This window comes from Euprymna scolopes, chromosome 10, assembly GCF_053919585.1.
Source record: "Euprymna scolopes isolate OS-2025 chromosome 10, ASM5391958v1, whole genome shotgun sequence".
In the NCBI taxonomy this organism is placed as follows: Eukaryota; Metazoa; Mollusca; class Cephalopoda; order Sepiida; family Sepiolidae; genus Euprymna; species Euprymna scolopes.
This window is the reverse complement of record NC_136491.1, coordinates 28,046,059-28,071,793: the sequence shown is the minus strand read 5'-3', so window position 1 is coordinate 28,071,793 and position 25,735 is coordinate 28,046,059. Positions and strand designations below refer to the sequence as shown.

Sequence of the window (25,735 nt, the reverse complement as noted above, 5' to 3'; positions counted from 1 at the left end):
AATTATATGGATATGTCTTGAGCTATATGCAATTAAAAAAATCATCAACATATAGAGAGCAATCCACGCCTTGGTTTATGCATCCAACAATACTGTTAATTTTTAGGCTGAATAATGTTACCGACAAAATACTTCCCTGTGGAACTCCCGTTTCCTGTTCTTTGATGTCAGATAGGCATGTTCCTACACGGACATTGAATAGTCTGTTATTTATGAAGTTGTTGATGAAGATGGGTAGTCTTCCTTTCACTCCAGCTTCTTTGAGATCTTTCATGATGCCATACCTCCATGTGGTATCGTACGCCTTTTCAAGATCAAAGAAAATAGCAGTCATATGCTTTTTTTGTATAAATGAATTTCTGATGAAAGTTTCTAAACGAATTAAATGGTCTGTTGTGCTACGATGTTTTCGGAAGCCACACTGAAAATTAGTTATTTTATTTGTTTCCAGAAACCAAATTAACCTGGTGTTGACCATTCTCTCCATGATCTTACACACACAGCTTGTTAGAGCTATGGGGCGATAATTGGAGGGGTCAGGTGCATCCTTTCCTGGTTTTGGTATAGGAAAGACTGGCTTGTTTCCATATGGCTGGAAGATTGCCATTGAGCCAGATGTCATTATAAATAGAAAGTAAATACTTTAATGGTTCATCTGGTAGTTGTTTTAGAAATTCATACGTTATTTTATCAGGTCCCTCAGCAGTGTTGTTGGCTTTTTTTAATGAATCCTTTAGTTCATGGATGGTAAAAGGTTTGTTGTATTCTTCCTCATTATTACTTTTAAAGTTCAGTTTGGTTTTTTCTGATTCCTGTTTAAAGATCTGGAATTTATCGTAATTTTTAGAAGATGAATTATTTGCAATAGTATCTGCAAGCAGGTTTGCCATGTCCTCTTTTTTAGTTATTTTACTATTGTTTACACAGAGGTCGTTGACAGGGGAACTGGTGTTTTTTCCTGATATTTTCTGAATCATATTCCATACAGTTTTGTCTTTGGTGGTGTTATTGATTTTAGACAAAATTCTTCCATGATTCCCTTTTGGCTTCGTTTATTGTTCGGCATGCTTTAGCCCTGCATATTTTAAAGTTGTTTAAATTCTGAGTAGTTGGTTGATTGTTGAATTTTCTTAATGCAGCACATCGTAGCCTGATAGCCTTTTTACAGTCATTATTAAACTAGGGACGATTATACTTGGTTGATGATTTTGTTTTAGGAATACATTCTTCTGCTATTGAGATAATGGTATCTGTAAAGTGAGTGATTGGGTCTTTCTCACATTTTTCAGGTACGAGTTTGTGTTTGCATAGTAATTTGAATTTGTTCCAGTTAGCTTTTTTAAGGTTCCAACGAGGAATTTGAGATTATTTCAGGACCAAAATGTTCTAAAGTTATTGGGAAGTGGTCACTTCCACAGGTATCTATATGCACTGTCCAATTGTAATCTATAAAGATACTAGGATCACTTATAGAGAGGTCAATTGCTGAGGACGAATTTGTAGCGGAGTGAATAAAGGTTGGTTTTTTGTTGTTATATATGCATAGATTGTTGTTGTTGATAATATTTTCTATAGGGATTCCTTTTCTATCTGTGTTTGAGCATCCCCAACTAACATTATGACTATTAAAATCGCCTAATAAGAAGGGGCGAGGGAGTTGGTTGATGAGTTTTTCTATTTCGGTTTCATCTATGGGGTCGTTTGGAGGAAGATAAATGGAGCAAATTGTGACCGTTCTATGTAGGGTGGCTGTGACAGCAATTGCCTGTAAGTTAGTTTGTAGATTTATTTGGCTTTGTGCCGTGTTTTTGTTAATGAGAATGGATGTTCCTCCTGAAGCTCTATTTGGAGGATTTGTTGTATAGTTGTATTCAGTAAAACTTTGAAGATTGATATTTTCAGATGGTTTTAAAAAGGTTTCTTGTAGGCATATTATTGTGGGACATAGATCAGATATCAGTAGAAGTAATTCATTCCAGTTGGCTTTTATACCTCTGCAATTCCATTGGATTATTTTGTTGGCCATAGTTTAGATTTTATGTATTTGATTTCCCTTTTGTCTTGGGAATAGGGGTGTTTTCTTTTTTTATGGGGGTTTAGAAGTTTTGTCTTCTATTTCCATTGTTTCCAAGGAGGTTTTAAATTTATTTTGGTCTGTAGTTCTTGTATTTGAATCATTGGACTGTTTCATGTGCGTTTGAGCATTTGTGAGCTTTTTATCATTGGTAGATTCGGTTTCTGTTTCCATGGCTTCTGGTTCTTTGTGTTCAATTGGTTTGTTAGCTTTTATGCTTGATTTATCTCTGCTTTTAGATGTTGAGCGAGATCGTGGTTTGGTTTTTGTGGGGCTGGTTTTCTTTGAGGAATTTTTCCCATTTATTGTTCTTGTCTGTTCGGATGTTTTTGGAGAATCTTTATTTTTTTGCTTGTTGTTATCTGTTTTTATATTAGAACTCTTGTGGGGGATTAATGGACTCTCCTTATTGTTGGTATTCTGCTCTTCAGAGTTCTCGATCTCCAATATCTTAAAGCTATTGGAGAGGGGAATTTGTGGGTTTATTTGTAGTTTGTTTAGTTAAGTTTGGTTCTGGTTCGTTTTTTTTGGATTTGTTTCTGGTCTACTGGGTGTGGCGTTTGGATTTTTGGTTCCAGTGAGTTTTTTTTTCATTTCTTCAATTGTATTTATCAATATTTTGATTTGATTGGCGAGGTCTTGGATTTTAATATCGAGGTTTGTTATGCAATAATTGTCATTGTGTTTATTTGTGTTGGGAATATTCTTTTTGGTTATTTCGGAATATTTAGCTGTTACTGCCTTTTTCCTTGCTTCTGGGTAGGTGATGTTTAATGAGTGTTTAATTTTAACAATTTCTTTTTCTTTTTTCCAGATTTCACAGTCTTTGAAGTAGGCACTGATTTTCTGTACAATTGGCACATTTATAAGTATTTTGACAGTTGATATGATTGTCGTTTTCTCCACACCTTCCACAAACTGGCTGGCGTGTACATCGGTCCTGATGATGACCAAACTTTTGACATTTAAAGCAACGCAGTGGGTTGGGGATGTATGGTTTGACTCTTAGTTTCTCATAGGCTATTTTTATTTCTTGTGGAATTTTTTGTTGGTAAAATATATATGAGTGTGTGTTTATCATTTCTCCATTTTTTTAATTTGAATTCTTCTGACATCCGTTACATTTTGTTCTTTTAGATTTGAACGGATTTCGTCGATGGAGCAAAGTGAAAGTTCAGGGCTTTTCACAACTCCTTTGCATATGTTTAGTGTTTTGTGAGGGTACGTTTTTATTTTTATATTGTCAAAATGTTTCCATTTTAAAAGTTCATCTGCCTGTGTTTTGGTAAGAATTTCTATCAAAAGATTACCATTTAATTTTTTCACTAGTTTAGGTTTGACCCTTTCTGATAGTATTTTTTCTATCTTGAAGGGGGAGAGTTTGGTTAAAGGCACTTCTCCAATTGACTCCATTACTATAAAGTTTGGATAGTTATCCGATTCCTCATTCGTGTCACTGTCCGAACTGTCTAAAAATCTTTTTTTACTTGGATTTTTATAACTCATATTAAGTTCGTTTTTTTTAATTCATCATCCCTGCTCCCCACCCACCTTGGAGCCCTACTTGGGATGCGCACAGGGGGGAAGCCCATTCGCCCTGGCTACAACAGGGTTACAGGTATGATATACTTGTACATAATGTAGGCTTCGAGCACTCGTGTATCTTAATTTCTCCCATCCAAGTAAAATATGGGAAAGATCAGAGAAAAACATCTATGTCTAGTCCTTGTTCACCATATACAATTGACCCTCAGCCACCGCTTTCACCACTTGTTTGGGGATCAGTATTGATGGGGAAGTGTTGTGTATTATTTAGATTTGGTGTAGATTGTATGCGTATAAGTGGTGAGCTAGACGTGACCAGCCGATTGATCGGATCGGGCCTCTCCGATCGCCCGTCTGGCCCAGTACGAGGCCAAAGTGAAGTGTTGCAACTGATACCTTTATTTCCCTAGGTATCAGTTGCTCAGCCACCAGGATCCTTTTCGTAGACATTACGGGATGCCACCTACGGCCAACAGGTGGCCCCATTGAGGGACTTTTACTCTCTGCAAGGGGGCAGTCAGTGTATTCTAATGCCCCACTGACGGGGTTGGGAAGTAGGAAAAAAAAAAGGGAAGGGGGCTGTTTTTGTTTTTGCAGAACATAATTAAGTTTTACAAAAGAGAATAGAAAACAAAAACAGAAAATCGATGTAGGTGCATTTCGTCTCAGGAAGCCAATAGACAGCCTGATCTGGTAGCACCAGATCCATCCTTGGACGCACTTGGCTCTTATACATGTAGAGAATTGTATCAGCAGTGAGATAGCTCTTGGAGTGATAGAACAATCACCATTTTTCCAGCAGTCCTGGCAATAGATTTGATGTACATGTTCCATCTCAGATCAGGAGTAAAGGTCAAGCCCAGAAGTTTGTCAAAACATGGAGCCTCCTCAAGATGAGAGCCATTCATTTCAATTCATGCCAGATGAGGATAAGAGCGTTAATGGAAAGATAGAAGCTTGGTTTTAGATGCATTAAAATTAACCAGTCACCTCTTTCCCATTGCCCCACCTGCTCAAGATCAGAGGAGAAAGAATCAGAGGGAACTTTGTCGTTTACGGCCTTTGAAGTGTTGCCATAGATGGTAGTGTCATTGGCATAAATGTCTACAAGTGATCTTAGAATATGATTTGGGAAATCATTAAATGTAGACCAGAAAGAGAGTTGGGCCCATAAAGGATCCCTGAGAGACTCAGCATTAAATGGTGTGAGTTTCAGATTTTTGCCCATCAACCACTACTTTTATGAATTTTTTTTTTTTTTTTTTTTTTATTACATTTTCACCCCAAACAAGGCAAATTGCCACTTTGGTGTAGGGGGCTACTATCAGGGGCAACAACTACTGGGGTACTATGTAGGGATTTGGGTAGCAAGGTGTCGGTTCACGTTACACTTGAACTTCTGCACGTCAGTACTGTTGGGGAAGCAGGGACCTGGAATGGAATTCCAGAGTCTAGCGGTTCTGGGGAAGAAACTATTGGAGTAAAAAGATCAGAGAGAAGTGATTTAATAATTGAAAAGACGTTTCCAGCTATACCGCAGCTGGAGATTTTGTGGAGTAGCCCTTTATGCCACACCCTATCAAAAGCCTTTGGTATGTCAAGGGCAATTGCCTTTGAAAAGAAGCCTCTATTGAGAGATTCGTTAATCCTATGAGATAATTTAACATATCAGCTGTAGATCTAGCTAGTTCTGGTTGAAGCTTTGAGCACTATAATTGGAATGCCATCAGGGCCAGTTGCTTTACTGGAATCAAGGTTTTTGATTAGCTTGCCAACATGCAGATATTTGTATATCACACAGGAGGAAATACAGAAAGGTTGGCGGCTGTGATTGCATAGGGTAGAATTAGCTGCAAAGTTTTTGGCAAAAAGTTTGGCTTTGTCCGAAGCTGCAAGATTAATTCAGGTCCATTGATGATGGTTGGATAGAGCATATACTTGTATTCAGGGCCTTGTTATTTGCTAAAATTAGTGAGAATCAAGCTGCTGTTCAGCTACTTTGGAGCTGACTGACTCTTGCGGTTTTTATTACTTTTACACTGGTTGTTTGCAATCCTGAAAGCGGCTTTAGTCACAGTACATCTATTATGTTGGAAGCAATGGAAAGTGATTTGTGCACAATGGCAGCAGCACATTTGAGAACCATGACTGGCTGTAAGGTTTTTGCTGAAATTTTCTGGAGGGTACGAGTCTGTCTATACCTACAATTAACCATTCAGTCAGGTCTGATACTATGGAGGACACATTCTTTTTCAACATGGATCTAAGAGGTAGATCTGATATAAATTTGTTCGGTGTTGATCATTTTTTTTTTTAATTTTTTTTTTTTTTTATTCTGTATTTGCAATACAAAATAACCGGTTGTTTGAATAGCTCATCTGACTCCTTGGGGTAATTTCTGGGCGATTGTGTATTTGGTTGGAACATTTTATTCATAGAAATGCATGAGGGGAAAACAAATGAATACATATCCAAGGAAATGGCAGAAACACTAGATGACCTCCAATCCGTAGTGGAATGGGGACAAAAATGGTTGGTCACATTCAATGCTGCTAAGACTAAGCTTGTTCCTTCAATAACTACAAGAAACCTTCTCTACCACCAATAGCAATGGTTAAGAACACATTGCCTGAAAGTACTTTTAAACTCCTCGGCCTAACGTTTACAGGGAATATGAACTGGAATAGATACATTGAGAGCATTGCCAGGGCTGCTGCAAGGAAGGTTGGCTCCCTCTACCATGCTAGAAAACTACTTACGCCTGACAGTATCCTATACCTCTATAAGGCAACCATTCGCCCATGTATGGAGTACTGTTGTCACATCTGGGCTGGTGCATTTGCTGCTTGTCTCTCGCTCCTGGACAGGGTTCAAAAGCGAGTCGCCAACCTGATAGGTCCTGAACTGTCATCGACAAGATGTTGCATCCCTCTGCCTGTTCTACAAATACTTTATGGTGAATGCTCTGACGAACTGCAAACACTTGTACCTCCCCGACGTAACTACCCCCGACAAGCTACTAAGTCTCATCCCTTTACAGTAGAGATCCCTAGGTGCAAGAAAGCCTTTTACTCCAATAGTTTCTTCCCCAGAACTGCGGGTCTTTGGAACTTCCTTCCGGGATTCTGCTTTCCCAACTGCAATGATATGCAGAAGTTAAAATGTAATGTTAACATCTTTCTACTCATCTCCCTTCATAATGACCCCGCTAATTAAGTCCCTAATAGTAGCCCCCTGCTTCAAAGTGGCACTGTGCCTTGTTTGGGATGAAAATTGAATAAATAAAATAAAATGTATTGAAAGTTTGTGCAGGTTATAAAAAATAAAAAATAAAAAAATAAAAAATAAAAAAAAAACCCGCATTTTATGAATTTTAATATTTTTACTTCTAAAATAAAAATACAGGCATTAAATATTTATAATTTAATAGTGTAATTTTAGGCCCCATATATTATAAGTTATAATTGTTAAATTATTCAAAATTCTTAAACACTGTAAGAACAGAGAGGAGTAGTTGCTAGTGTGATTACAAGAGTTAGGAGTGGATCGAGTAATTTAAAAACTTCTACCAACATTATCCAGCAGAGTGTGGTCACTATCAACCATGTCAGACATGTGTACTAAGTGATGTAGTACAGTAATACCTGCAAGTAAGGGCTGAAGACATGCATTACATGGAGAAATGGATATTATATGATGGATGCTTAATGAAGGTCTTAAAAATTTGTCCTGATCTCAGAAGATAAAATTCTGACAGTACAGGAGGAATAGCAGACTTCAATCAAATAGCCACATTGAAAGACTAGCTCTTTAGTTAGATGTAGAATAGTTAAGATAGCAGGTTTAGATCACAGGCCAAAGAAAAGATGGGAAATTCTTTAAAAAAAATTTTAAAAGGGGGATAAATCTGGTCAAAAATGGGTTATTTTGAAACAAATTTCTTAGAGCCTTCTAACGTATGCAAAACGAATATTAAACGGAATCTGATAATTTATAGGATGGCAATTTAACCTGAAAGTCAAAATGCATAGTTTACTGGGGCGATTTTTTGAAGGAAATAAAAAGTACAAATATCCTTATTTTCAGCAAAGAATCAGAGTTTTAAATGTGCACGAGATTTTGGAAGTCTGAGAGTAGGCATTCTTGCTATGCAATTAAGCAAGCAAAATTTCTTTTAATACTAAAATTTATAACTAATTTCTTTTATTAGTTAATTCCTTAAAATTCGAAATCAGACTTCTGTAGTGAGACAAAATCTTTAGAGACTTATGGTTACTATTAATAGATTTGCCGCATTAAACCAGGTTATTTAATGTTTTGCATGCTTATGCATTTATTTTTTGTAAACCAACTCATTTCAGGTGAAAAATTATGCATCATGTCATAAAAATTAGAAATAATTCGAGAAATAATTACAAGTAAAAGAGCTTATCAAATTATCAAGTTTTATCATGATTTTTATTTGGAAGAGTTGTGCGACTAATTCAGTATGACAAACAAGGGAAATAATCCTCGACTTAAATTGATATCTGGGAACTTGTAATTGTGGCTGCTTTATCGAATTATCAAGTTTTGTCATGTTTTATGTGGAACAAACGTGCGACTAATTCAGTATGACAAAGACTTATCTCCCTTGATTTAAATTGACTTAAATTAAAAGTTCATTTTTAAACAAATTGTGAATTGTTTTTGTTTTTTTGATAAAAAAAGCACATCTTATTTTTCTTAATTTATATTAATTTTGACATTACACAAAACTATGTAAGGTTTTCACCTGAAATGTGTTGATCTACACAATATTTTTGAAAAACGTTAAAGATTTACCTGTGATTGGATGAATGAAAATGAGTGGTGGAGAGTCGGTAGTTGGAACAGAATTCAAGGGAACTATAACTTCCTTATCCTTTACAAACTTTCCCAGTTTTGCAGAAGAAAAACATCTTGGTGGAGTCCAAACGAATAGCGATTTAGTTTGTCTTACTGAAGAAATAGAGTTTTGATTAGGGGGAGTATTTCCCATCGGCAGCGTTGGAGTTTCCACAATTTCAGAACAAGCTTCTAAATTTAAGGTTGGTGTACTGATCTCGAAACTTTCTGAACTATTAATATTTTCATGCAAAAATTCAGAGCTTGCTTCAGGACATCCAGGGAACATTTTCTGAAAAATAAAACAGATAAAGCTAAAGTGATACAATGGATTAATCAAAGTTCAAATTTTGTTTCGGACAAATTTATATATTGGAATCCTTAGATTTTTTTTTTTTTTTTTTTTTTTTTTTTTTTACACTTTTCCTCATCTTCATAGTCCTTTCACATTTTGGCCAACTAATCCTCTGGTTTTCAGGTGGTTAACAGCGATGAGATAGGAACACGGCTCCAGTAATTACTAGATTGGTTGGTTGTTTTACGGCATATCAACCTTTTTCGGGTTATTTAATGCCAAATCCAAAGATTTTGAAGAAAAATTTTTAATAGAATATATTTGTTGTTTTCAAATTAGTTTCTATTTAACCCATAGTTGGGACCCTAACAGGTACTACCACTCTGGGTCAGAGTGGACCTGGGAGCAATGGTAATTAAAGGGTGGCTCCACACTCCCCAAAGCCCGCAAGCTGTGGCCTCACCACTGGATATAGTTTAAGGTCATATCCAGGACCAGTAATTACTAGGATACAGTTACAAGACTATGACAACAGCATATTCTTTTCCTGGTTCTCATTCTCAGGTATATATCCATTGATATTTTATGTAGAGTGATGTGGTTCTTGGTTGATTGTGTGTCGGATATATACTCTAGAGTAAATACACTGTTGTCTTGGCCCTAGTAATTACTGTCTCATAGTTGTCTCACATTTTGGCCAACTAATCTGGCTTAGATTGAAACCGTTTTCTTCAATGTTTACTTGGAATCGTAGAGTCTCAATGTCCATCAACTGCACCATAGGCACCGAATGGCTACTTTTGGCCAACAATTCTTCTGGCCTTCTCCAGGTGGTTAATCGCGATGGGATAGGAATGCTGAGTAATTACTGGGAATACAGTTCCAAGACTCTGCGTTCCTATTCAGTCGCAGTTAACCTGAAGGCCAGAGGAATAGTTGGCCAAAACGTGAAACAACTATGAATATGAGGATAAGTCTACAAAAAGTTACATATTCGAAAATTTATTTTTATTTTATTTTTTTTTTATTTTAAGAAAATCAAAATCCCCAAGCAAGGCACATTGCAGAAGAGACAACCAATTATTCTAATTTCTCAATGTTTCAGTAGATTTAATTTTAGGCTTAAAAATGCACCATTTTTAACTTTGAATATCAAATTCTTGAACCTATACAGAATTTAGAACATTGACTTGTTCAGTGGATAAAGGCGTTCATATATAGTTCTGTTTCCCCATTTGAAAAAAAAAAAAAAAAAAAACTTAGACTAACAGCTTTTAGAATCGGGCAGATAGCTTCAAGGTAAAGAGAAAGTTAACATTCTCTAATCTCAAAAACTGGTTTCATTCTTCATTTGGATCCACTTAAAAATGAATGGTTCTTTGAGCACCCTGCTTTAACATTTCACACCCAACTAAAAATGGAATCAGTTACCAAAGTCGCTGGAAAAATGGTTGCATCATTCTACCGATCTAGAATCTTATTACCAACACAATCCTCTACAAGTGCCAAATACGCCCCAAAATAGAATACTTGCTACATTTAGGCAGAAGCTGCTTAGAATACAAAACCAGCTTAAAAATCCAGTTTGATACGAGCTTTTCTTTTCACAGAAAAGTTGCTAGTATCCATTCTATAGCGATTCTCATTTCAGGTGCTTGACTGCTTCAATCTATGGTCCAATCTGTAAAACATTTGCAACAAATTCCTCTATTAGTGCCCAAAACTAACGAACATTCCATGATCATAGCTTCTTTCATAGAATTATCACTCAGTGGAACACTATCGTGAGGTTGCTTCCAACTGGCTATAATAGAGTTCCAGTCTAATGTAAACAAATTCTAAATAATTAAAGCCTACCTAAGTTCTATTACCTATCATGGTGTTTTCTCACCAGTCACCTCGCTCATTAACCCTAATCCTCGAGTATTCTTTGGATCTTGGTAAGTAGCGAGTTCATCTCCCAGTAGATAGTGTCTCATGGAGGTTGAGACTTCAATCGTTATGTGATAATTAATAACACTTCTCTTGTGGCCGATTGAAAAAAAAAAAAAAAAAAAAAAAAAAAACTCAACTCCATAAAATATTGTTAGATTTCTACGTTTTAACACTCGAGGTTGGAGCTTTGTCTTTTTGGCTAGAAACAAAGTTTAGTAGTGTTGAGTAGGTCTTACTAACCAAATGTGTTAGTATTCTCTTCACTGTTCCAATGAAATTATATAAATATTTGGAAATATATTGAGTAGGACATCTAGTGTAAATGCGGTATTTTGGTTAATTCTAGTTAAAAAGGTAGAATAGATATAGCTATCACTACACAAAGGATGATTAAAACCCATTTCCCACGATTTTGATGGCCTTGTGTCTAAATTAGATTTTAATAAAATTTGCAAATAATTGCAAAGTGTAGTATCTGTTCTGATACTATAATTCATCTTTTGGTCTCCGCAAGAAAATCCTGCCAAACTAAAACAATTTAATTTGTCCAAATCCAGAGTTCTGTTTTTGGAAAATTGGATTTCCCCTACATTAAAAACCGACCTTGTGCTCGATTGCCCTCATGAGTTACTAGGAACAACCAAGAGGATTAAAGTAATTAGTAGAACCCGTGGAAATTCCACGGTAGTTGGAAGTTTTTAAGACAATAACGAATTTAAGTTTTTTAGCAAATTCTTCATTAACTTTTTAAAGCTAAAAAGAATGGATTTAAATATTTTAATGAAAATTCAATATATATATATATATATATATATATATATATATATATATATATATATATATATATATATAACTCATTTTTCACCTGATTTTGACCTTAATAGGATTAAAAATTAAGACATTTCATGCAAATGTAATATGCAAACTGCAGCCCAATATCTGGTGTTATAGACTTATTACCTCTCCACGTCCTCGATAATTGTAGATTCCTATATTTTTTCTGCTGAGAGTTCACTGCCAAAATCGGTTAAAAAAAAAAAAAAAAAAAAAAAAAATGGAAGTGGTAAAATCTTTTCCCTCTAATAAATTCCTCCGCCACCACTTAACACCATTGTGGGATCGTTCACAAGGGGCAGTTACAAAGGAATAGTGGTTTGGGGTTTTTTTTTTTTTTTTACTTCATAGTTGCTTAAAAAAATTTTTTGAAAAAACAAAAAAAAAAAACTGGAATGGATACTGGGTGAAACGCACCATGGACAACCGAAACGAAGGGTTATTTGTGCCATTTTTTTTTTTCGCTTTTCATGTCCATTTCGCCCCCCACCCCCTGCTTTCTGCCTCTTCGATTTCTTTTCAAGTCTTATGTTTGTTCGCCATTTTTCTTGTTTTGGTTTTGCCGATTTTTTTAAAAGTTTAAAATCTTTTTTTATATTTACACGGGGTTATTACTTCATTTATTCTTTATTTACTTTTAAAAAATGAAGCCTATTTCAAACCGTAAATAGACAGTCATGTTTTATTTTTTGGAGAGAAAATAGTTTTATTTTTAATCGATAAAGAGTAACTAAAGGGAGATAATTCGTTTCTCACTAATGTTTGCGATGGTTTTTATGATGCTGAACATGCAAACAGTATTTAGATACAAATTAATCCTCATCTAAGGTTCTGAAACCCGTTTTGGTTGAAAAAAAGATTTCATGCCGAAACAGTATTGCATATGATTCATTTTATACAATTAAATAAAAGCAGATATTTTGCTGATAGCTGGGGATAAATTGCTGGTTCTCATTTCTCAAATATCTCTTTGGCAGAATGGTCATTACTGACCAGCCATGGCACTCTTCATGAATCGTTGCCATTGACTCTGGTTCTGCACCATTCTAAACAACTCAGCCATGCTAACATCCGTGATGTCCATGTTGTCTGACATTCTTCAAAGAACAGATTTCCTGTCATTGAGGTTGTCCAGCAGTCTTCAGCATGGTCCCATCTTCTCCAGACTCCATTCATTTGTATGAATGCCCACCCAACTTACGAGGAAGCCTACAATAGCACCACAATTCAAAAAGTAGCAATTTTCCTCTTGTCGACTGAAGACCAAACATTTTGCTCCATATGTTGCTATTGGGAATACCAAAGCTTGCAGGAGTCGTTTCTTTGTGTGTTGTAAAATAGATCTCTTTAAATATCTCAAATATTAATGCATAAATGACCACAATAGATCGAATAGGTTGTAGCAGTATACATTATGACAGCCTTTAGATTTGTTTTTTTTTATTGCAGACAAAACAAATCTACTTGGCTGTAATCTGTACAAAAGTCTTCAGTTAGTATATATTAATTAAAGTACTTGTTTGAAACTGAAGTGATCTTTGAATAGAAAAAAATGAAAAGACAGGACAATAATTCTGACCCTCAGTTTTCCTATTTGTTTCTTATGCGGTTTTCTGTGCCTATGTCTCTACTGGTTGAACAGTTTTTAGGAGAGTTGAAAAGATTGATAGGCGAAATGCACCTCTATATATTAATAGTAAATGAAAACTTTCGATGGCAGAAAGTTGAACAGTGACCGAGTGAGGAAAATGGAGTTGACAGTTCTTTGAGCTGTTGAAGATTGTCCAACAGTTCTCTTCAAGTGAAAATCGTCAATGCGACCTACAGTCTCTTTTCAAGACCAATAGGTCTTTCCCAATCTTTGCAATCAGTTTTCGTTCGCTGTTTACATCAAGTAGCTTCTTGCTACGCCTCAAGCGATTTCCATGGAAATAAAATAATCTTTGTGATCAAGAGCTAATTCATCACTTTTTTTTTTTTTTTTTTTAAAACAAATAGGATCAACTTACCTTTACGATGTCATCCAATTCTATTAACATGCCTTTAACAAACTTTTTGTCCTTGGATGATAAAACTGGGTCATCAATTGTTGACAGGTTCAAGTAAGGAACAAGTGTAAACAGCCTTACTTTATCAAGTTCTGAATACTGTAGAACTTCAAAGACTGATTTTGGACTTTCCAATAAGCAGTCATCACACAGCTGAAATGAACAGAAAATAAGTTCATAAAGTATTTATCTAAAAGCAATTATTTTAGACTAGCGGGGGTACCCGGCGTTGCCCGAGTGTTTGTTTCCGGGACGGGGGGGGTTAAAAAATGTTATGGTAGGTAAGTAGGAAGGATCAAACCCGGAGTCATGAGTAAAAGTAGGAAAAAGTGTGGGGGAAAAAAAAAAAAAAAAAAAAAAAAACATCTGCAACGTTAACAGTTCGGCCACCAAGAAAAGTCCATTCCAGTTTAGGAAAAAAAAAACGACTACGGTAGGTCGGTGCGAACGTGAAAATATAATGTGAATTGTCCAGCACGCTAACCACTACGCCACAGAGCACTGCAGCTTAGTTTAGTGATTTTAAATAACTTCACATGAAAGAACTACGAAGCCAAACCGGTGTTCTCTTCTCAACTGTTCCTTGTGAACGATCCCCAAACGGTGTTAAGTGGTGGCAGGGGGAGGAGGAATTTATTAGAGAGAAAATATTTTACCACTTCCATTGATCTTAACCGATTTTGGCCGTGACTTCTCAGCAGAAAAAGTATAGAAATCTAAGATTATCGAGGAATTTGAGAAATAATAAGCCTATAACACACCTCAGATATTGTTCTGCCGTTTGTGCATATTATATTTGCATGAAATATCTTGATTTTTAATCCTATTAATGTCAAAATCAGACGGGAAAAAATGAGTTCATTTTATTTATATAGATTAGTATTTTTATATTTTACTAACAGACCGCCCGCATTGCCCGGTCATAAAATATGCTTAAATATATTTTGATTAATGCAGATTTCATAATATTATATTGGACCCAATATATTATGAAGTTAAACTCATGTGTCACCGAGAATCGAAACCAAAACGTTTACCTTACAATTTACTTTTCCCTTGGACGTGGATGCCTGAACTATGAAGACATGTTTGATTCAAGGCTAAAACTTAAAACCTGAACGAATAGCTATTACGTTACGCATGCATATTCGTAATGATATCGTTCGCCCTTCAACTGGCAAATTGTTTTTAAATCTTCATTTTTGCACCGATTTTTCCCAGCTAAAACCAAAATACAAAGTTTCGCACGGGCTTGAATACCCTATATATTAAGTTTCATGTCGACCAAAAACAGACAGGAGTTTGGTTGGCAAAAGATTTTAATATATATAAGAAAGGTTTGTGTTTACTATAACCTTTTTATGCAAATATCAAGTATAAATCGTGTAGAATATCTGAATATACAGACAATTGTTAACTAATGATAAAAAAAAGCCGAAAAAAACTAATAGAATTAAAATGAATGTTTAAAAAATATGAAAATTAGCTAGAGCTTTTACAGATGAATGTAATTCAACGACTCATAACAAAGTTGTTTTTTTAAATAAGTAGAAAGAGTTTAATATGAATATCAAACAAAAAGCAAATTTATAGGAGCATAGGTTTGAATCCTGCAAAAGGGGGGGGGGGTGCAGAAAAAAAAAAAAAAAAAAGAATTATAGAATATGAATTAGATTTTACAACCGTTCTTGAAAGGAATACAAGTTTTAAACGGGGCCAAACATGAAAAATAAATTTAATTATCTTAGAGCAAATAAAATTGACTTTCTGGAAGTTTTCGTTTTAAGAATCCGATTGTTAAACTTTCTCCAATTAAAATAGTAAATTAAAATCCTATTACTAGATTGAATCCATCAATGAATTTTATTTTTTGTAAAAATAAGTCATACAATTTATTGGAAAATAAAAAAGTAAAGTCTTATCTAAATCTATTTTCTAGGCAAAAATGGCCGCCAGCAATTAAAACCGAATTAGTTACATTTTCAAGCCTGAAGGTTCCATTAGAAATTTCATAAGAAATTCAATTTAAAAATAAAAATTTTTTTAAATCAATTTTATCCCACACTAGGTGTTCAAGAATCATTTCATTTGTCTTTCAAACAATGCAGTTTCAAAAAGCAAATGCATTTGCACATTTATCTATCCTAAATGGACGTCAAGGTCGTCTGCGACTTTGAAGGCCCATCCAAGGAATATGTAAAAAGAACTGTACAGCATCAATATCAGCATGCCTCGAGGATCCATTCTGGGCACAACACTTTCTGATCTTCAAAACAGACTCAAATCATATGTAAAGATCATTCATTGACATCTATGCAAACGACAGCCATCTATAGCAACACTCTGAAGAGCACCGATGGATGAGATTTTTCCCCCACTTGGAAAAGAATTCCTCTCCCTTTACAACAAAAAAATCGGAACTTGCATGAACAACGTTTCTTTCCTAGAAACTCCTATCAGTGCAACATGATACAACTGCTTCCCAACCGACTACAGTATGGTAGTCTTCAACTCTAATATAAACAAATACTTGAAAAGTTGCCCTTTTGGAAAATCAAAAGCGTTTAATCTATCCAATGTCGAATTCTCTTCAGTGATTATCAAACTAATACTCCTTTTAAACCTTATCCTGGAGTGTGCTCAGGCCTAGATTAGCAGCGAGCAATCAGTTTTATTTGTTCTTTACTTTTTCACCCACCCCACAAAGCATATTACTCGTCACATAAGGAGGCGATTGGATCGTGAGGAATTGAGAGATGTTTGTTTACATTACATTTAAATACTTGCACGTTAGTACAGTCAAGTCTCAAAAAAAATAAATAAATAAATAAATAAACCTAGAACCCGATCCACCAACGTAGACCCCTACTACCAGGGTCTCATTCATCAGGGGTCTACGTTCCAACCTTCCAGAGGTTGAAACAATTACAGGAGACGAAACCGGACATATTCTTTCTAAGTGAAACTGGCATAGGGCCAACCACTTCTCTAGACGAATTCATAATTAAAGGATACTCCAACTTACCATCTAAATCTGATCCCCAAGATCGTCATGGAATATGTGCCTACATCAAAGATTGCTTTCCATGTGGTAGGGATATCTCCAGAGAAGACCCTAATTTACCTTATATGTGCTTCTGGGTTGAACTAGCTTACACCACTGTATTTATATTTGCTCTCTATCGCCCCCACAACAGTGGGGTTACTATCTTTAAGAGCATATGAGAAAATTGACAACATCCTGTCTGCTCATCCTTCAGCTAATATTCACATTTGCGGTTACTTCAATGCCCATAATGTGGAATGTCTGACCCACTCAAAACCAATGACGAGGGGAGGTTTTGTCATGATTTTGCCATTGCCTATGACCTCACTCAGATTGTTCACGAACCCACCCGTATGCCCGATACACCCGGTCAATATGCAAGCCTAGACCTTTTCCTCAACTTCTCCTGAGCTGTTTTCATGTTCCATTCTATCTCCTGAGATCCGACCACTCCGTTGTATCAGTTAAGATAAAAATGAAATGTAATAAGTCTTCAGACGTACCTCTCACCGTACTGTATATCGATACTCTATACCAATAAGTCTCCTGTGTCATGAGTAAGTTGTTGGAATTCATATTAAAGTAGTCAAGCACCTCAATAGAAACAACCTTCTTAGTGACACACAATATGGTTTCTGCTCTGAAAGATCTACAGCAGAGGTGCTAATGGTTATATCACATAGGATTAGTTAAGGAGAAGTGCTTTCTAACTCCCTGGAAGACCTCATCAGTTTGCCCTGTATGTAAGAATTCAGGTAATAAGTCATCTCCCTCTCAGTACAGACCAATAAGTCTCCTGTGTGTTATGAGTAAGTTGCTGGAATCCATATTAAATAGAGAAATAGTCAACCACCTCAGCAGGAATAACCTTAGTGACACACGATATGGTTTCTGCTCTGCAAGATCCACCGCAGATGTGCTGATGGTTATATCCCACAGGATTAGTGAATCTCTTGACAAAGGCTTCCTTTCTAGGGCAATTGCTCTTGACATATCAAAGGCCTTCGACAAGGTATGGCATAAGGGTCTACTTCACAAGATTTCCAGCTACGGTATAACTGGAAATGTTTTCTCAATCATTAAATCATTTCTCTCCGATAGGCTCATAAGAGTAGTGGTAGATGGACAAAAATCAGAGGCCTGCTATATAAATCCTGGAGTCCCTCAGGGGTCAATCCTAGGCCCAACTCTCTTCCTGATCTACATCAATAGCCTCCCTAAACACATACTTAAATCATTCGTTGACATCTATGCTGATGACACGACCATCTACGGCAACACATCAAAGGCTGTAAATGACAAAGTTCTGATTCTCTCTCCTCTGATCTCGAGCGCGTGGTTCAGTGGGGGAAGATATGGCTGGTTACCTTTAATGCATTCAAAACCAAACTCCTATCCTTACATCATAAAGGCTCTGGTCCTCATCTGGCATCAATTGTGATGGATGGCTCTCATCTGGGTGAGGCCCCGTGTTTTGACAAGCTTCTGGGTTTGACCTTTACTCCTGATCTGAAATGGAACACGTACATCAAGTCTGTTGCCAAGGTCGCTGGAAAGATGGTGGGATCCTTCTACCGCTCCAGAAGATATCTCACTACTGATGCAATTCTCTATCTATATAAAAGCCAAGTACGTCCAAGGATGGAATACTGTTGCCATATCTGGGCAGGAGCTGCTAAAAACAGCCTATCCTGCCTTGACAGTACAAAATAGACTTCGTGGCTTAGTTTCTCTACCCTGCAACCTCTCCCACAGAAGAGACGTTGCGAGCCTATCCTTGTTTTATCGTTATTTCCATGGCAGGTGCTCGTCTGAACTCCAATCTCTGGTCCCCCCCCTCGCCAATCTTTCACGAAAAACACTCGTCTAGCTGAATCCACTGTGAAAAATTTCCTCCACTATCTGTGCCTAAATCAAAACGCGGACCATTAACAAAGCTTTCTTAGAACTGCACGCCTGTGGAACTGTTCCGTCTGCCTGCTTCCCACCAAACTACAACTTGGATGTCTTCAAGTTCAACGTTAACAAATTCCTAATGAACCGCCCCCTTAAGTAAACACTTTATCAAATCTCCACACTAACGTAATGTACTTGCAATAACCCTTATCCCTGAGTGGCTTCCGGGCCTTGATAAGTGGTGATCACAAAAAAAACTCTTTACAAAGGTTTCCTTTCCAGGGCAATTGCTCGACATATTGAAGGCCTTCGATAAGGTATGGCATAAGGGCCTACTTCACAAGATTTCCAGTTACGGTATTACTGGAAATGTTTTCTAAAATCATTTCTCTGATAGGCTCATAATAGTGGTTGATGGGCAGAAATCAGAGGCCCACAGTATTAATGCTGGAGTCCCCCAGGGGTCCATACTGGGCCTAACTCTTTTCCTGATCTACATCAATGATCTCCCAAAACACATACTTAAGTCATTCGTTGACATCTATGCTGAGGACATGACCATCTATGGCAACACATCAAAGGCTGTAAATGACAGTTCTAATTCTCTCTCCTGATCTTGAGCATGTGGTACAATGGGGGAAGAGGTGGCTGGTCACTTTTAATACATCCAAAACCAAGCTTCTATCTTTACATCAACGCTCTGATCCCCATCTGGCATCAATTGAAATGGATGGTTCTCGTCTTGGGCAGGCTCCATGTTTTGACAAGCTTCTGGGTTTGACCTTTACTCCCGATCTGAAATAGAACACTTACATCAAATCTGTTGCCAGGGACGCTGGGAAAATGGTGGGATCGTTCTACTGCTCCAGAAGATATCTCACTACTGATGCAATTCTCTATCTTTATAAAAGCCAAGTATGTCCAAGGATGGAGTACTGCTGCCACATCTGGGCAGGAGCTGCTAAAAACAGCCCATCCTGCCTTGATAAAGTACAAAATAGACTTTGGTTTAGTGGAGGATGCCCTTTTCTTTCCTGCAACCTCTCTCCCACAGAAGAGATGTTGCGAGCCTGTCTTTGTTTTATTATTTCTATGGCAGGTGCTCGTCTGAGCTCCAATCCCTCATCCCCCAGCGCCAATCTTTCATGAGAAACACCCGTCTGGCTGACACTGTCAATAATTTTCGCCATTATCTGTGCTTAAATCTAAACGTAGATTCCATGAGCAAAGCTTTCTTCACTGCACGCCAGTGGAACTGCCACTTGCCTGTTTCCCACCCGACTACAACTTGGACCTTTTCAAGTCCAACAAACTCCTGACAAACCGTCCCCTTAAGACACTATCAAAACCCCCAATACTAATGATTACTACAATACTATCTCATTGATTACTGTACACGCAATAACCCTTATCCCTGAGTGGCCTTCGGGCTTTGATAAGTGCTGACCCCCCATGTAAAAAAAAAAAAAAAAAAAAAAAACTGGAGGAAATTCCAAAGTCTAGCAGTCCAATGCAACATTGTAGTGATGGGACTATTGTTGAGATTAGCCAATAATGTTAGATTGAAACATTTTAGACTGTCCAAGAGAGAACGAGACATGGTAGATTCACCAGCTCGAATGTGGCAACAATACTTCCATAAAAAAAAAATAAATAAAATAAAAAACTCACCTCATTTAAGCTTTCAGAAGATATTATGGCCATCAACTGTTCTTCCCATGGTTCATCACTTGATAAGAAGTTAGAGACGGCAGTCAACGGATCTGTTACTTTAAGAGTGATATTTTTGAGGAAGACGCCAAGTTTCAGATCTTCTAAGAGATCGGGTTTATCGCATATTACCATGCGACCATGGTCTGCTAGTGACACCAGAAATCTGCTCAAATCTAAAAAAGACGAATTACGAACTGCAATAGCTTTATGAAATTTTAAATTATCAGGAAAGATGAGCGCGATATATTTACTACTAGATCGTCAGATATTTTAACATACAAAACATTTTTAAATAGAATCAGGTAAATTCTAAAAGTTAATGCAGAAATGCAACAGAAACAGAATCTAAATGGAGACAAAACAATGCAACGTGTGATGCAGAGTTCACTTAATATTTGTTATTCTGAATACATTTGCATTAGTGGAATTTGTCAGACCACACTAACATAATATAACTTATTCTAATTCACATGGTACCGAGGACAAAAAATATATCTATATATCAAATTCAGCGCTTCTACATTTTTGAGACGAAATTTCGGAAATCGTAATGCTGAATTTCACCTGAAAACAATGGTATTTACGTATTTTTTTTAAGATGAATATATTCAAAAATTACCAAAATCGATGAGGTAGAAAATTATTAAAGAAAATAGAATTCGATTAAAGCGATCGTAAGACAATTAAAAAAGGGAGATAATTTTCCGTTTCGATTTTAAAATGGCGGAAAATTTTCTCCTGCTAACACCATTAAAATTGTTTTCATAATTCAGTCATTTAGGTAATTTTGACTGCACAATTTGGAAGCTACCATTTTAACTTATTAGGATTGGAAAAAAAAAACCCTTTCCATGCCCGATGAAGACTTCTATCGAAACTAAGGTTTTATTTTAATTTTTATTTGCAAAAATGTGGCTTAACTTACAAGTAATAACATTGTGCTTTTATTACATTATATTTTTGCATAAGTGGTTTAATAACGTGTGTGTGTGGGGGTGTGGGGGGTGTAGTCAGATGGTTTATTCCTTGTTTATGGAGTCCTGACCGAATTCGAATCTCCCGTCCGGCGGGAACCGTGACACCCTGCACTGAGGATCCCCAAAAGGATGAAACACTAGTGTCTAGGTATTTAAAAATTATGTCAGCCCCTTATTGTTGAGCACTTTGCAGTTGAAATGAAAGTCAATCACTTCAGCTCACATGTGCAGATCATGATATAATCATCAGATCACTATGGACGGACGTCTCGACATTTAAAGATGTCGAAATTTCAACGATATTTCTCAGTTAAGTTGGCCGTGTGAGTTTGAATCTTCCAACCGGCAGTAGTTGTGGCACCCTACACTGATGAAACACTAATGTCTGTATTTAAACATTTTTTACTGTGCATGTGGACTGCATAACTCGTTCCGTTAGGTTTTTATTTGCTTCAGTTCGTCTATCCGTTACACCTTTGCATTGTATTGCTTTCTATAAATTTAATAGAGAAATTAAAATACGAAGGTCGTTCCAAGAGTAATGCCTCCAATTTTTATTCCACCCAAGTTGATTAGAGAGGATTGCAAATGGCATTGTTATGAACCTCTGCATTCATAATCTGAAACAACCTTGTCATGGATGTGCCTCAGAAGCAGAAATGCGTTGTTGAATTCCTGGCAAATTTACTTCAGTTTGTATCTAAAACCTCTGCATTGTATTGCCTTCTATTACCTTTGCCTACGAAAATGCTTCAAGCTAGTTACATGAACCTAAAAAAAAAAAAAAAAAAAAAAAAAAGCGCGGGGTGGGGGGGTCGTGCATTTTTTTTTTGAGAACTAACCAACGAAATTTATAATATACCTCTATACTAGTAGCCACCTGGCATTGCCTGGTTGTAAAATACATTTAAATGATATTTTTTAATTCATGTAAAATAATTAAAATATATACATTCTTATTTTGGCTCAAGTGTGTGTGTGTGTGTGTGTATTTCCCTATGCAATAACTCAATTTTCAGTCTAGATATTAGAAATTTGATATACATATGGAGATTTGGGAAAATCTTGAATCAGTTTTCAGCCAGAAATTTCTGTTAAGGGAGTCAAAGTTCAACGATTTGACCTTTGAGAACTCTACCAAACTCCGACAATTTTGGGAATAAACAATTGAAATTTTAGATATAGGTTCCTTGGACATGGATCTAACTTAACTCGATTTGAGTCCAAAACAATAAATGGGAAGGGTCATAATAGAGGTCAAAGTTAAAAATTGACCTCTGCGGTCTACCAAATTACTCGGATAATTTCTGAAATTTTATATAAAGAGTATTCAGAGAGAAGGCAAGCTTTTTAATAGGTTTGGGTCGAAAATTTGAGTTACTAATATATAAATGTATGTAGGTTTGCATGTCTGCCTAAAGCTTCCAACAGGCGACGAAAGCTCACAAGATCAATATCGTTTTGAAGCTCGACCCTCCAGACGACAAATACCGAAAAATTAACTAAAAACATTTCATCCTCAACTGGGCACTTTTTTTTACAGGGAGGCGTCGCTTTTTCAGATATTTTCGAAAGTCATCCCCTCTTTTCGATTGACTAGCCTTAATCTAAACCTACGTCACTTCCAGTATGGTGGTGGTCGTAACAGCAAAGACGTCATGTTTCCCCCCCCCACCCGTTCTTTTCCTCCTTTGCAATACGGATTCAAGCTTGCCTTCCTACTACCACTTTTTTTTGCTCAACACACCTCCAAATACCCGGGCAACGCCGGACTGAAATGCTAGTTTATTAGAAAAATCAATTCGTTTACATGTCCCTGCAATAGTAAGGACATAACACGATGCTCTTTAGGCTATTTTCACTCTAAAACATGTATAGTAGGGCAGATTGTTTCAATAATATTTCACTTTGTGCTTGAAAGTGAAAGATTCTTATGGAATATTGAGATAACCTGCCCCACTAGTATGATGCAATAGTGTATCATGCTGTTACGCCATATATGTACCATAGGTTAACCAGTGAAAACGATGCCTGGATACATATTTGCTATATAGAGATAATCATTTTCCTTTATGTTTTTGTTTTATGGCATATCAACCCTTTTCACATTTAATACCAAATCGTTATTTTGAAAAAATTTTTAAAAGAATATTTGGGTTTGTTTTTTTTTTTTCAAGTCCATTTCTATTTAACCCATAGTTGAGACTAACAAGTACTACCACTCTGGATCAGAGTGGACCTGGGAGCAATAGCAATTTAAGAGTGGCTCCATACTCCCCAAAGCCTGCAAGCTGGGGCCTCACCATCAGATATAGTTTAAGGTCATATCCAGGACCTCCTGCTAAATGAGATCAATTACAACAGATCGCCAAATGCATAAATGAATACTTACCAGTGCCAGAGAGCTTAATTGCCGCATCAAATCCTCGTCCTTTGGACACGCGTAGGAAATTATTAATGTTCTGCACAGAAATTACAGTCACTTCAGGGATGACTACTTGAAGATCGTTGGCAATCTCGTTACTCCAGCAACAAAGGTAGACGTGTTTGCACATATCTTTGGCAACCATTGCAATGAACATTGTGAGAGAATCTAAGAAATTTGGCAAAAAAAAAAAAAAAAAAAAAAAAAAAATTGTATTAATGTTCAAATATAATTTGGTCTTCAAACTTATTTTTCTGTTCTAGTAAACTTTGAAAGTTTATTCCATACAATTTGTTTAGATCAATAAATTCTATTATAGTTTTTTTTTTTTAATCCAATTGAAATTATATTAAGAAATTTGTGTCTAATATTACTTTGTAACGATCGGAATCTGGGAAGATGTTCAGCATAAATGGAGACGCTCCGATATTGTAGCTCTTGTTAAGACTGCAAAAAGTATTTAAGCTAGCAAGGACGTCCGGCGTAGCCCGGTCATAAAATACGCTTAAATATAGAATTCTTAGATTTCGTATATATTATAGAGTTAATGTTTTATTGATTTTTATATTAGAAAGCTGAAATTTAAAAAAAAAAAAAAAAAAAAAAAAATTAAAAACATGACTTGCATGCATCAGATTGAATAGATACCAAAACTTATGGAATATATATATATATATATATATATATATATATATATATATATATATATATATATATATTCCATAACTTTAGTTCCTTCAGCTATAACCGAAACCAAAACTTCTGAAGAATTGAGAAAATAGAAAATATAGATTACTGGAGTGCCATCAGTATGAATCGAAACCAAAACTTATGAATTCTTGGTAAAATTATTTTTTTATTTTTTTTTTATTCAATTTTCACCCCAAACAAGGCACAGTGCCACTTTGAAGCAGGGGGCTACTATTAGGGACTTAATTAGTGGGATCATTATGAAGGGAGATGAGTAGAAAGATTTTTGTTAACATTACACTTGAACTTCTGCATATCATTGCAGTTGGGAAAGCAGAATCCCGGAAGGGAGTTCCAAAGACCCGCAGTTCTGGTTAAGAAACCATTGGAGTAAAAGGCTTTCTTGCACCTAGGGATCTCTACTGTAAAGGGATGAGACTTAAGTCCGTAATAATTAAACGATCCGGAGGTAAGCGTGACAACATGCTATCGTATTAATAGATTAGATTTTATATCAAGAACAAAATATTAATGTTAGTAAGGAAGGTTCACATCACTGCCAAAAGTGATTTAAATAAACTTTTGGAAATGAGAATTTATTTGCTACCAGAGAGGATAGCCTCAAAAAGAACTGTAATCCCTGGGAGTTATAGCCATAAAACCTTACATTGATTATCATTAATATCAATCAAAAAGAGAATGTCTGGGAGGATAGTCACGTGACAAAATTAAATCCAAAATCGCCTAGTTTAAGATTAGATCTTTATTTCAGACAAATTCTTTCCAAGTTAAATGCTAATACCTACTTCATAATATGAAAAGAGAATATTAATTTAAACGTAAATAATTTAAGATTTATATTCTCAATTTTAAAAAAGAAACATTAATACTTTGTATTGATATGTAGAGAGATACGAGAAACAAATTGTAAACTGGGTGGACGGCTTAACTTGTTTACATTAAACTTGAAGGCTACCACATTGTAGTCCGCCAGGATTGGTTGGTTGATTGTTTTACGGCATATCAACCTTTTTCAGGTTATTTAATGCCGAATCTACTTATTTTGAGGAACGATTTTTAATGGAGTATATTTGTTTTTTAAGTCAGATTCTATTTAACCCATAGTTGGGACCCTAACAGGTACTACCACTCCGATACAGAGTGGACCTGAGAGCAATGGCAATTAAAGGTTGGCTCCACACTCCAAGGCCCGCAAGGTGAGGCCTCACCATCGGATATAGTTTAAGGTCATATCCAGGACCGTCCGCCAGGAAGCAAGCAGTTCTAGGAAAGAAGCTTTGTTCATAGAGTATGCGTTTAGATTCGAGAGTGGGGAAAATTGTTGGTGGTGGCTGCAGCTAATTTAGTGTTTTTGTACAAGTTTTGCAAAG

At 36.2% G+C, this 25,735-nt stretch overlaps 1 protein-coding gene across 1 annotated transcript in view; it reads right to left on the bottom strand.

Annotated features, from left to right (window-relative positions):
- Positions 1 to 25,735, bottom strand: part of LOC145285892 (uncharacterized) — a 150,053-nt gene that overhangs the window by 21,948 nt on the left and 102,370 nt on the right. Inside the window, exons 26-29 of the mRNA XM_080134357.1 lie at positions 23,622 to 23,822; positions 20,211 to 20,425; positions 13,559 to 13,750; positions 8,444 to 8,777 (exon numbers count right to left, since the gene is read on the bottom strand). Of these exons, the coding sequence (XP_079990483.1) occupies positions 8,444 to 8,777; positions 13,559 to 13,750; positions 20,211 to 20,425; positions 23,622 to 23,822 (942 nt within the window). The remainder of the gene's footprint in view (positions 1 to 8,443; positions 8,778 to 13,558; positions 13,751 to 20,210; positions 20,426 to 23,621; positions 23,823 to 25,735) is intronic.